Below are 13,010 nucleotides of genomic sequence, written 5' to 3' on the forward strand. Positions count from 1 at the left end.
TCTTCCTACCCGTCAAATGACAAAGTAAGGAACAGTAAAAAACATGGCGCACACAAAGCAACCTTATGAGCCAGGAGGAGTAACGCGGTGCACAAAACACCCCTCCAGCCCACTTCCATGCCAGCTTGCCCCCGGCCTGCGTGTCCGAGGACCAGCCTGCTCTGCTCCAGCAGCAGCTCGGCATCGAACCACGACCATCTCCACATACGTGGCCACTCAAACCCTATGCCTGGGCTTTACCCAGTTACAAGCTGGCAAGAGGGAGCCCCCGCGTTGCGGGCAGGCTCCCGCCGGCGGGTTTAGGGCCGGGTGACCGCCGGGGGCGCAGCTTGAGAGGGAGGGAGGTGAGGGCCGAGGCCACAGCACCTGCTCGGCCCCAGCGGCCACGGAGCGGGGACACCGGGCGTGAGGCGAGGTACCAGAACCCCCAACCCCCTCCAAGGAAATGGGGGCGTCCCCGCCATTTTGCGGCGGGCTCAGCGGACCCGCCGGTGAGGCTCAACCCGCCATTTTAGGGACAGCACTGTAGCCCTTCGGGGGTGGGGGACGTGGCCTGGCTCGGCTCCGCCCGCTGCCTGGCTGGTAGCGGCCAGACCGCGCCCTCCGCCCCCTCCTAGCTCAGGTATCAGGTGAAACTGGTCGGGTGTGCGGGAGAGGCCAGTGGTGGCTGGAGCGCGGCGGGAGGATGGCTGGGCGCCGTGGGTTGTGTCTGCTGCTGGTGCTCTGTGCGCTGCTGGGAGCTGCCACTCCCGCAGGTGAGAGGAGGAGTGCGAGCTGTCGCCGACGGGTGCTAGAGCCGCCGCTGGGCTGGGATCGGATCAGCAGGGGACGGACGGCCGAGCCGTCCCCAGGCTCCGCGGGTGCCGCGCTCGTTGCCTGGTGCCTCTCGGCTGTGGGCTGGGCTGCGGGCGGCGGCGCCTCAGGCGGGGAGCGGTGCGGGAGCCACGGCTGGGCGCTCGGCGGGCGCGGTGGCGGGGCTGGACCGCGCCGAAGAGCAGGCTTTTGGCCGCGGCTGGGGTGCGGGGAGCCCGGGGTGGACTGGGCAAGGTTCCCGCAGGGTCGAACGGGTTCGGAAAGCTCGGACCGGTGGCTGTGGAGCCGCCGGCACCCGGCGGGAGGGCGCTGCCGGGGGGCCTCCGCGCCGGGTGGGGGGGCAGCAGCTCAACAGGCAAGCAGGCGGGCTCGGCGTCCAGCCCCCTCGGGGCTTCTGGGGCGCACGGAGCCGGCGGGGAGGGCTGTGGGACCGCAGGCCCTGCGCGGGCGCATCGGTGCCGGACCTCATCTGGCTTTAGGCTAGCACCTGCCTAGAAGCTGTATATAAACATAAAAAAAATATTAAAGAGCGTCTTCTCGCTTTTTTCCCAACTCTGAAAAGCTAGGATCGTTTTTTAATCTCAGTTCTTATCTTTGTTAGTTTGTATTATTGCTTATTGAACGTAAGTCCTGTTTGGGGGGGGGGGGGTAAAAAAGTCTTACTAATATTTCCCTGCCTTAAGGTTCATGTTTCACTACCTTTTATAGTAAATCCCCGTTGGCATATGTACACATGCCTTTGCAATGTGTTCTGTATTTGTTCAACCTGGACTTTCTTACATAATAGAAGTATATGCTTACAGATTGTGTAAATATAGAAGCCAAGCTTATGTTAGGTCGTGTTTTCTCAACAAATAGATACTAGCTAGGTGCAAAGTTTGTTGTTCAGAGTTTCCGATATTAGGCTGCCTCTTAATATCCTACTTGTCTGACCTGGGGGATGCAGCGCGAGGATGGAATTTGGAATCATCTTTGGGGAGGGAGGGAGTTGTCTGCTTAAAAATTTTATCTGGGTACTTGTTCTTCTGGAGTAGGGAGGTGAAATGGCCTGGAAGAGCGACCAAGAGAGATGCACTATAAGCCAGGGGACATGACTGTCGCTGTTTTCCAACAGGCTAATGCCGTTATGGGGTTGTGGTGAATCTGAACTGCAGATCAAAAAATTAGGGTAATTTTAACCTTAGTCCTGTGTGGGTATTACTACCATGACCTAAGCTAGTTAATTTGGATATTGTATCCTGCTGTCACTTTTGTGTCTGCAGGGTAGGCATAATGTTTCGGTATGCAGTGGGTTATATCTTCTGGACAAATGGGCAAAGGTGTTGAAACAGTCTTTTGTTGTGGGAGGAGAGTACGTTTTTCCCCCTGATGCCTGGGAAGCTTTTCCCGTGGGCAGATTAGCAAGTCAACTGCATTCTCTGTATGTGAGTCAGGCAGGGTGAAACTCAGCTTGGAAAAGAACTCAATTGTTGTGGAAAAGTGCAAGCACAGAAAGAGAAAGAAAAGGATGTACAAAATATAAATACCTATGAAAGGATTGTTTGCTTGGTGAGGGAGTGTTAACTGCGAAGAGAAATGGGACACTGAACTGTCTCCCTTTATGGGTGCCAGGTGGGCTAACAAAAGCTGCCCAGTGTCTGCAGTCAGAACTTTTGAGGCTGAAACTACTTAAAGTAAGCAAAAAAGCAAGACTTGGTCTCACAAATCACCCATTTAGCTTGACTATGTCTTCATAAATAGAATAAACCAAACCTTTATCTGTATTCTGTCACTCTTGTAACACCAAGGCCTGCCTGTGCATCATGTGTCGATCAATCCACTTTATTATAGCTTATTATTCTGTGTCACGCTGACACTTTAAGCACTTTTTGGTGAGTGATTTTGTGGGGTTGGTTTGTTTGTTTTTTCAACCCAATCTATGAACATCAACTACAAAGCATTGTTTTGCTCCAATCACAAAACATTAATAAGAATGAAGTGGTAGTATTTGCTCTACCAGTTTTCTACAGTATAAGTCTCTGTAATGGAGGACAAATAGTATGACTGCAATTTGATAATATCAACTACTTACTGATGGACAGCTGCTTAACATAGCAGTGTACACCTCACTGAATTACAGTACTCTGAGAATTACTGTCAGCTTACAATAAAGGGTCTGTTTCCAAGCATTTGTAGGATCTATTTCAGCTAAGCTATAAGCCTATAAGCCTGCCTAGCTAATTATCATTTACATGATCTGATGTTTATGTAAGCTATGTTCTTCCAGCTGGTTTTATGGCTTCTAATATGCATAGCTCATGTTAGGGAGCTGGGTTTTCTGTATTATAGGAGTAAACTTCACAATCTTTAACAGTATTGCTGACATAATCATATAGCTTGAAGATCTGAGAGCAGAATTAGCATAATTCTGCCCTATTGTAATTATACCACATATAGGCCAAAATTACTGTTTGGCATTTGAATTAATTTTCTTTAGGACTGTTGTACGCTGGTATAATTTACACTTAAGTCCTCACGTAGTCTACTGTGAAGATTTGTCTATGTCACTCTACTGGCAAAAAGTTTTCTTACACCTTGGTTTTCCAGTGAAGTGTGCCTGTGCCTGGAACCTGTCAAATCCTTGTTAATTGGAGCTAGGGTAACTTAATTCAAAACTCTCAAGAACACTGATATATGCTGTATTTTTATGCACCTCTTTAGGAGGTCACACAGTCTAGACAGGATGCTAATGCTGTACACCTGATTTTTGCAGTAATAACTTGAACAGCTATCTAAAGTTGTGCTACTTTTGAGAATCTATACTGGAAAACATACATACTTGTGCATTACATATTTCTTGTGTAAGAATTCTTTTCTTTAAAATGCAAGGTGTAAGCATTTTTCATTCTGGAACTGTATCAAAGCAACCATGGCTGTCAGCTTTACCACCTAGCACTTTGAGTAGAAACTGCAGACATTGTCTGACCATCTTCACCATGAATTGGAAAGAGATCCCAGATGACTGGTCCTGTTGCATGTTCATGCATAAAGTCAGTGTGTTCAAGTTCCAATTCAGATACAGTGTTACACTCATCTTCAATTTTTCTTAATTTTTCTGTCGATGAAGCCCTCTTTAATTCTTCAGAGTAAATCGTTATGTGTAGTTTATTTTTAAAAAGAACAAAAAGTCTGTACTTCAATAACAACAACGTATTAATTTTTTGGGTTTTGTTTTTGTTTGTTTGCTTTTTAGAGAGTGGTCAAACCAACAGTTCAAAAGGAAGAAGTTTTCTTGGCCAGAAAGTTCCAAGTACAAATAATGCCTCTAAAGAGTTATACAAAGTGGATGAATTTGCAGCAAAAGCCCTCACAGGAAAGCTGACTACAGTTTTTCTTCCTGTTCTCTACACCATTGTCTTTATCATTGGCTTGCCAAGCAACGCCATGGCGCTCTGGGTCTTTTTTTTCCGAACAAAGAAGAAACATCCAGCTGTGATTTATATGGTTAACTTGGCATTAGCAGACCTTCTTTTTGTTGTCTGGTTCCCGCTGAAGATTGCATACCATATAAATGGCAATAACTGGCTATTTGGTGAAGGTCTCTGCAAAGTACTTGTTGGATTTTTCTATGGAAATATGTACTGTTCCATTCTTTTTATGACATGTCTCAGTGTGCAACGGTATTGGGTTGTAGTGAACCCCATAGTGCATTCAAGAAAGAAATCGGAAATTGCCTTGGGCATCTCCCTTGCTATCTGGATACTTACTTTGTTGGGCACAATTCCATTGTATCTTGTTAATCAGACAACATACATTTCAGATCTTAATATCACTACCTGCCATGATGTGTTGCCTGAAAGTGTTTTGCCTCTTCATATGTTCAGTTATTTCCTCTCACTTGCAATTGGACTCTTCTTAATCCCAGCTCTCGTCACTGCTGTCGCTTACATACTAATGATTAAGACTCTGAATGCTTCCATCTCAGATATAAGCACTGGGAAGAAGCGAAAAAGAGCAATCAAACTCATTATCGCTGTCCTGTCTATGTATCTCATCTGTTTTACACCTAGCAATGTGCTGCTTGTTGTGCACTATTCGCTCCTCAAAACCTACCGCCAGAGCTATCTGTATGTGTCATACATAACTGCACTGTGTCTTTCTACTTTGAATAGTTGCATTGATCCATTCATCTATTATTATATTTCAAAAGACTTCAGAGACAACCTTAAAAATGCTCTTCTTTGCCAAACTGTGCGAACTACGCGGAGGATGCAAGTGTCTCTGTCATCAGGCAGGTACCCCAAGAAATCAAATTCTTATTCTTCAAACTCAAATGGGACCACTAAATCAACCTACTGAGTTCAATCCTGGAAGACAAGTGACTTTTATTACTAGTGCTGAAAGGATATGACAGGAGAGTTATTTTGTACAAGAGAGTCTGAAGAAACATCTTTGCTTTTTCATTACATTGAAGGCTGGATTTCAGAAATGACAGCTGCTTTCTACCCTGTGTAGAAATCGTAAGCAGATTAACCCTGCCACTAGACTGGAAAAAAATCGTGACATTTCCAGTGCTCTGCAAAAGTCCTGCTGACTTGGAAGTGAGTCATGGCTGAAGACATTTTTGTTCAGTATCGAAGTTGTTAAAAAGCAAAATGTCACTGGAATGTTGTGTAGTGTTGCTGGTATATTTAATTAACAGAGAAATCTGTTTTGGCTTTAATTGTAATCCATTAAACAGTTGAACAGATTGCATATGTAGGACCTTGCTCTATGTACCTACTTACACTGAATGTTATTGGAAGCTGTAGACAGAAGGAGAATCCGTTTCACCATCTTGGTGTGGGTCCAGCAATGTGACTGCTTATTATCTTTAGCATAATATAGTTTGATATTGTTTCCAAGTTTTCATGTTGTAAATATTAACATGGTGGAAGCCTGTAAGGTCACCCTATTGGGTTGACAAGCTGAACATGTTATCAGCTAGCACTGAGATAAAATGTTAGTTGAGATTATACACTGTTACTTAAAGCTTGCCTGTACATGATCTTAAATGGGGATATTTAACAAAGTTTTGATGAATAGCTATTTGATTTTTATATTATGTGCCTTGTATTTTTTAATATATCTAAATTTTTTTTTATAACACATTTGAGTTGGGTGCTTTCTTTTATGCTTTTACATGCTCTTGAAAATGCTGAGTAGTTCAACTTTTGCCTGGTTTCAGGTAATAAAGATACTCCTAATAGAGAATTAGGAGTCTGACAACTGTAGCTGTAATGTCTAAATGGGTTAAGTAAAATTTACCTAATGATGCATTTCATTATAGTGAAACTGTTCCCTTATCTTATTAGCAGACAACTAAAACTAAACAGTTCAGAACTGGGAGGGAATAGTGAAATGTAAACAAACACGTTAACAAGACAGCAAACTTCAGCACCATTGGATTTCTAATATATCTTAAATTCTCTTCCCTCACCCAGAATATTTGTGATGGCTCAGGGATATGGAATCACATGTGCTTTTCTTCTGAAAAGCTGATGGGTATATGTTTGCTTGTAAGATTTAAATGCATTTTTTCAAATCTTGGAGTCCTGGTAAGTTTCACTAAGTTGTATATTGAACTTGCATCCAAGTGACTTGTCTGAGGCTTAGACATAGCTGGGTCCCTACAAACACAAGCAAATGAAAAAGCCCTCAGTCCAAAAAGTACTGTGTGACATCCGGTATATAGACAGGAAATATTCACCATTTCAATTATGGAGAGTAAGGAAGAGGGTAGATTGAACTGTAGGAAGAATCTGAGCAGTCTTGTACAGCTTAAAGGCTGCAAGTATTTACAAATTATGTTCTTCTGTGTGCTAGTCTGTAACAAGGTTGTTTTGCCCATACATAATAAAGACTAAGAGGTTTGTGTAATGTGTTTGATGTCTCATATCAAGTACTAATTAAGCTCTGTCTCTCCTTTTATCTGCTGTAGCCTTGTCTACTAACTCCTAGCAGGTGCTTAGCGTGAAGCTAGGATGTTGTGTGGTGGTATTTCAGAGGTCCAAGCTAAAATGGCAACTTATATTAACAGATAGCTCATTGAGGAGCAGAGAGTTTACAGCTCTTCAGATGATGTGGAACACAAATGATTCTGAGGCATAAAAAGTTTGCTCTTCCTGTTTCCTGAAAAAAAGCAGGGAAATAATAGCTTAGTTATTACTGAGCTGAAGATGTAATGCAACATTCTTGCTGGAAAATAGCTATGTAAGAGGCCACAGTTCACTGAAAGGACTTGGGAAGAAGGGGATTGTACCATTTTCGAACTGCTGTCTGAACTTTTTCCTTAGTCTGTGTGTGATAAACAGAATATGAGAATGTCCTTTATGTTGCTGAGTGTGCTTCCTGCTCTGTATATGGTAGTGAATAACATGAAGGAAGGGCATGCAGTTTATGTGATTACAGCACTACCTACATCTGTCAGGAGTTCAATGGTTACAGGTTGTATATTGTAAAGATGATGAATTATCTGTGTGTGCCTATATAATACCACAAAGATAGCACTGATGATTCATGGATCACTTAAATTGCTGAAGGAGAATATCCTTAAGGTAGCCAGGGGTTTGGGGGACAGGATTTATTTCTTGTTATTTTATCAGAAGTACACCAAATAATGCTTGTATCTACGCTGTCACAATTTGTTCTTCCTTTCCTGTCATTGATGGGATTAGAGTTGGGGACTATCACACAATCAATTGTACCATTCCACTGCAGCTCATGTGAAGGGGAGTGCTAATCCCCTTGACCACTTCGCCTTTCTAGTATTCATCTGTGGATTGACAAAACAGGTGGTAAGGAGGAATCTTTCCTCTCCTACCTTCAGTAACAGCAAAGGTCTACCAATGATACATGTTAGAGTTGTATGTTACTGTAGTGTTGTTCAAAGCTTTTTGAGAAAAAGTTTTAACTAACAGAATGATTTATTTTAAAAGGAGGTTGTACTATGTGACAAACATTGGAGAATACTATTCAAGGAGCCCACAGTCATCTAGGTGAAGCTTATTCCTTCATATTATGCTCACTGGGAGCTGAAAAATCTTTTAAGTCTAGTCTGCTTTTATAATAGAGACTACTAATGTCCTTTGTGCTTTTCCTTTGCTGTTTTGGTGATGCCATCTGGGTGTGTGTCTTTGGGAGGGAGGGGTACCTTGCTCTGCATTTAACTGTTGTGTGGTTAGGGAGCGAAGCAGCGAACTGGTACTGAGAATTTAATCATGCAGCCAATTGCTTTTATGATCTGTATCTTCTAGATATACAATGCTGCAACTGTGTCTTTTTTTGCTGCAACCCAAGTGCAATGAAGACTGAACTAATCTGCAGGTAAAGAGGAGAAAACTTTGTATGAATTGTTTTGCTGTGTTCTTTTGCTCTTGAAACAAGCAAATTTGGGGAAAGTTTTTGCATCTGTAGCTGCTTTGCAAATCCTCATTCTGAATTTAGTATGAATTATTTTGTTCTAATTAACACAGCAAGTAGACCAGGCTGGTTGTTCAATTGATTTGAATAAAGTCCTCGAATGGGCAATTGTGTGTCTGTGCAGCCAGGTAGTGATGGGGTAGGAACACGTAGCCTGGGAGTAATTTATGTGCACAATGTCATTGCTTCACAAACAACTCAAGCTTATGCTGCAGCTAAGAGAGGTAGACTAGTCTTTCCCCAACCCCAACTGCTTCATCATACTGTTCCCTCCTGCTGTCCAGGATCAGTCCTGGGTTAAAGTTCTACCAGGGGGAGGGAGGAGAGTTTATGTTTGACTTGGAACAGCATTTGGCTGGTTCGCCAGATGAGCTCTTGGCTCAGCACAAGACAGGGGGTCAGACTGTGTCTCTCACCACCAACACCTGCTTGCACTGTGCAACTACAAGGCAAGTTAAAGCACAGGAGCTGTGAAGCTGCTGCCTACCTTCGTAAGCAGCACAGACCATAGGAGTGGCTCTGCTGGCTAATACCGAGGGTCCATCTGGCTTGGCCTGGGTAATCTGCTTACTCATGCCTTTGAGGATCAACAAGACAGCAAGGTGTCAAGGGGTGTTTCAGAAAACAGTAGGCCTGCTGCATAAGGCACCTACCAACATACCAGATGCATGCAAGACGTAGCCAGCGCAGCTTTTTGTTTTGTACCATGTGAGTCCTTTGTTGCGGGACTGTTGAAACGTGCTCTGAAGTTCAGGAAAAAAGACATGAAGGCTGGGGGAGCTAAGCTCCAGGGCATCTGTGAGGGGGATTAATCTGTAACTCAAAAAGCACACAAAACACCAACAAAAAAGTTACAGGCAGTTACCCTGGGGAGGGGTAAAAACAGTGCAGGCATGTATCAAGTTCCCCACAGTACTCTTTCAACATACAGCTATTTTCAGCATGAGAGTTTCCTTAAGCCTGATTTGGCTGGTCTAATTATTAACACCTATTGGCTGTCTTGCTGTGAAAGTCAACCTCATTTAATTTGCTTTGAACCAGGATGCACTATCCTCGTTTGGTGGTCCCTGGTTCTTACAGGAGAAGAGCATGTGAACAAGTCCCTAACCATCTTGTACAGCCACTTGCAATTTTGTAGGCCAGTATCATATTCCCTTTCCCTCAGCTACTTTCCAGGTTGAGGAGTCCTAGCCAATTCAGTCCTTCCAGTACAGCCACTATTCAACACTATTAAACATCGTGTTTCCTTTATCTGAGAACTTCCCATTCACATGCACGGTCACCAAGCTACACAGTATTCAAGCATGGATGGTACAGTGATGACTTCTGTTTTGCTCCATGTTCCTTTTGCAATAGCCCCTAACATTTCATTTTATTTTATATTTTCCCTGCTCTTGAGCACAGAGTTGATGTTTTCATGCAGCTGCTTGTAACTGCATCTCTCTCCTGAGTGGTTACATTTTGCAAGCCATAGTTCTGTCAGGCTATTATGTATTTCCCTCATGCACCTCACTTTACAGTTACTTATACTCAACTAATCCACCAATTCATTGCTCAATCAGTCTTACAAGGTTCTTCTGCAATTCTTTGCAGCCTGCCTAAGGCCTTGCTGTCTTGACCAACTGTGTTATCAGCAAACTTCTGTTCCTCGCTGCTCAACCCTTTTCATACCATTTATATATGAACATGTAGAACTGTATAGGTCCAGCACCACACTGGTGGGTAACTGGTATTGTGAAAATTGACCATTTTTCTGCTACAGAATCACAGAATGGTAGGGGTTGGAAGGGGCCTCTAGAGATCGTATTGTCCAACCCCCCTGCTTGAGCAGGGACACCCAGAGCAGGGGGCACAGGAACGCATCCAGGCAGGGTTTGAATGTCTCCATGGAAGGAGACTCCACAGCCTCCCTGGGCAGCCTGTGCCCCTGCTCTGGCACCCTCACAGCGAAGAAGTTTTTTCTCATGTTTAGGTGGAACTTCCTGTGTTGCAACTTGAGCCCGTTGCCCCTTGTCCTGTCTTTGGGCACCACTGAAAAGAGTCTAGCTCCAGTACCCTGTATTTCTTTTCTTGTAATCAGTTATTTTTCCACAAGAGGACCTGCCCTGTTATTCCATGGCTGCCTAAGTTTCTTTAAAGGTCTTTGATCAGGACTTTTGCAAAAGCTTTTGGAAATCCAGGTAGTCTGGATCCACTGTATCACCCTTACCTCCACATGTATGTGGCCTCTTTCAAAACTCTACAGGGTTGTTAAGCCCAGACTTCTCTTTACAAAAATTCTGGTGACTTTTCCCAGAAAGGTCCAGCAATTCCTTAGTGATGACCCTTCTTAGACTCTTCACTAATTGCTCAGTACAGATATTGGGCTCGCAGGACCGTATTTCCCTGGACATCTCAGAACCTGCTTTTAATTATTGATTTCAGTGTTGGCTCCCAGTATTCAAGTATAATTTTGGCAAGAGGCAACACACTTCTGTTACTAATACAGCAATTTTGTCCCTGAATTTTCTCAGAACTCCTCAATGAATACCATCTGGGCCTACCAAGTTTAGCATTCATTTTGTCTAACTAACTGTGGTGTGATGACTGAGGACATGTAGCACATATCTAGACATGTAGCTGTCCTGGGAATCAAGCAGCATAGTACTTAACTACCGTAACAGCCCTTTGGGTCTTGAGTTTAATTGCTGATGTATTTTATCTGTCATGGGCGCTTTGAACTTGGTTAATATATAGCATCAATGTTAAATTCAGCATGAACACAGTAGTCATGGTCATTTTGATTCAAAGACAGTCAGGAGAGTGTGCGCTACCTACATTTTTTCTCGGGAGTGATAACCTTCTGTAGGCTCCAGGCACTGTTTGCTGGCAGGACCAGTACAACAGGCTTATTATATAGTCAGCAGTCTGTCATCTAGGCCAAAGGAGGTGGAGATGCTTCCGATAATGAAAAAAGACTAGTGATTGTGAAGGGTGCATTGAGTGCTGTGCAGAGGCACTGTGACAACTCGCTTGGATCCATCAGGACTCACTGATTCAGTCCTAGCTTGTGTGACTGGGGCTTCACAGTCATTTAAGTGTGTTTGCAGCCAGCTTCCCCAATGATCTGGCTGGCTCTTTGGTAGCCGGGGAAAGAGGGAAAGGCATATCTGTCTGCATGTACATGGAGGTAGGTACGTTCACAGTTGCACTGGAGTTCATAAACCACCTGGGATTGCTCATGTGGTACAAACACCAGAACAGAGCCACCTCAAGAGTACCAAGGTCTACCAGGGGTTATCTCTGCCGTAACTGAGCTACAAAATTCTGTCAGAGCCAAGCTCCAGTGTCTACACTTCAATATAGAGGCTGCATGCCCAAATGCAAAGATAATTAAAGCGTGTCCACTCCAGTCTCTAGGTGCCCTGCTTCCCTGTTAGATGCTGCCAGCTGTTGGATGCTGCATGCTACCTGTGTTGGCTTGATGCTCACCTGGGTATTGTGTTTTGCCACAGCACAGTGCACCCATGGGAGAGAACTAGTGCAATCTCTGATCACCAGAGCCATGTCAGCAAGAGCCCTAATGTAGCTGTAACCCAGAGGCTGCATCTTTGCTGATAAAACTTGCTCCATCTTGTTTGCATGGTATTATGATGATGGTTGTAAAGCACAGTCTTGCTGCTGAAGTTCCATCTGTGTTTGGAGTGCTTTACCAGTTCAGTCTGCCGACAGCACACTCATCACATGGGCTAAGCTTTGTTCTCTTGTTTGTTTTGAAGGTGTTAATAATATGTAGTATTGAGCATTAATGAGCTCTGTGGAAACAGAGGACAAGAGGGGTGTTGTCTGTATTTTATAGCAGTTCTAAAAATTAACATACAGTAATTTTTAAGGGTGGCAGGATTTTAATTGCCAAACCTTACATTCATCAAGTGACAAGTGCTGTGACTGAGAACAAGCATGAGCTGGCACATGAGTGATGTTTCTCCATTGCAGTTAGCAGCTACATTTGGTTCACCAACTGCACTCTGGGTTTGTGTCTCACCTTAAAGAAGCAAACTGCTGGGAACTGAATGTTCAGCATGTTCGAGATTGAAACCTTAGGGCAGTTTGTTTGATTCCCCACCACCACTACAGCGCTTCCAGCTCTCCACTGCTGGAAGGAAGCAATGCATGGACATGATGCAGTGGGGAACACCATTAGCGTTCGTGCTTTCTCTGCACTGAGTCTGAATTCAGGATGGTATGTACTCCTGGTGCTGTGGTTTAGCAGCTGGGTTCATGCTTCTCCAGGCTGAATGTCTGCGATGGGTACTGTGCTGTCACATAATCCTGTGGACTGTGGGATGCAGGGAGGTAGGCCCCTTTTGCATGGGGCCTGTGTCTGTATTTCTGAGCACTTGGGAAAAGGGAGTAATTTAACATGGGAAAACAAAGGATATGCTGCTTCTTTGGATGGGCTGACCCACTGAATAAGAGGAAATGAAGGAAATAATTTATGTGTAGAACATAAATTTAAAAAATGCAATGGATAGAGGGAGTTTCCTCAAAGTCCTGAGAGTCTTTGGTGTCAGGCATTGGCAAAAGCCAGGGAGATATGAAGAAAACACAAGAAGCAACTGATGAGTCAACTCAGCACTGTCGGCTGGGGCGGGAACACCATGCTTTCTGGATTTAGCTGGCAGTGACTCAGGTCTAGTGCATACTTGCAGTTTGACACATCATGACCCCTTGACATTTCATCTTCAAATCCCAGTCAGGCAAACCCATCTGGCTTT

General features: G+C 44.1%; 1 protein-coding gene across 3 annotated transcripts in view; it reads left to right on the plus strand.

The window, feature by feature from the left end:
- Nucleotides 1-510: 510 nt before the first annotated feature.
- The window catches only part of LOC142050030 (protein S100-Z-like), a 29,859-nt gene continuing 17,359 nt past the window's right edge, over nt 511-13,010 (plus strand). For 2 of the 3 annotated variants that reach the window (XM_075078342.1, XM_075078341.1), the window contains exon 1: nt 511-755. In XM_075078342.1, the coding sequence (XP_074934443.1) occupies nt 686-755 (70 nt within the window). In that variant the 5' untranslated portion in view covers nt 511-685. Of the gene's footprint in view, nt 756-4,045; nt 5,934-13,010 lie in introns of those variants that run through there. The other variant, XM_075078340.1, reaches the window with a different exon arrangement.

The sequence above is a fragment of the Phalacrocorax aristotelis genome, chromosome Z (genome assembly GCF_949628215.1).
Source record: "Phalacrocorax aristotelis chromosome Z, bGulAri2.1, whole genome shotgun sequence".
In the NCBI taxonomy this organism is placed as follows: Eukaryota; Metazoa; Chordata; class Aves; order Suliformes; family Phalacrocoracidae; genus Phalacrocorax; species Phalacrocorax aristotelis.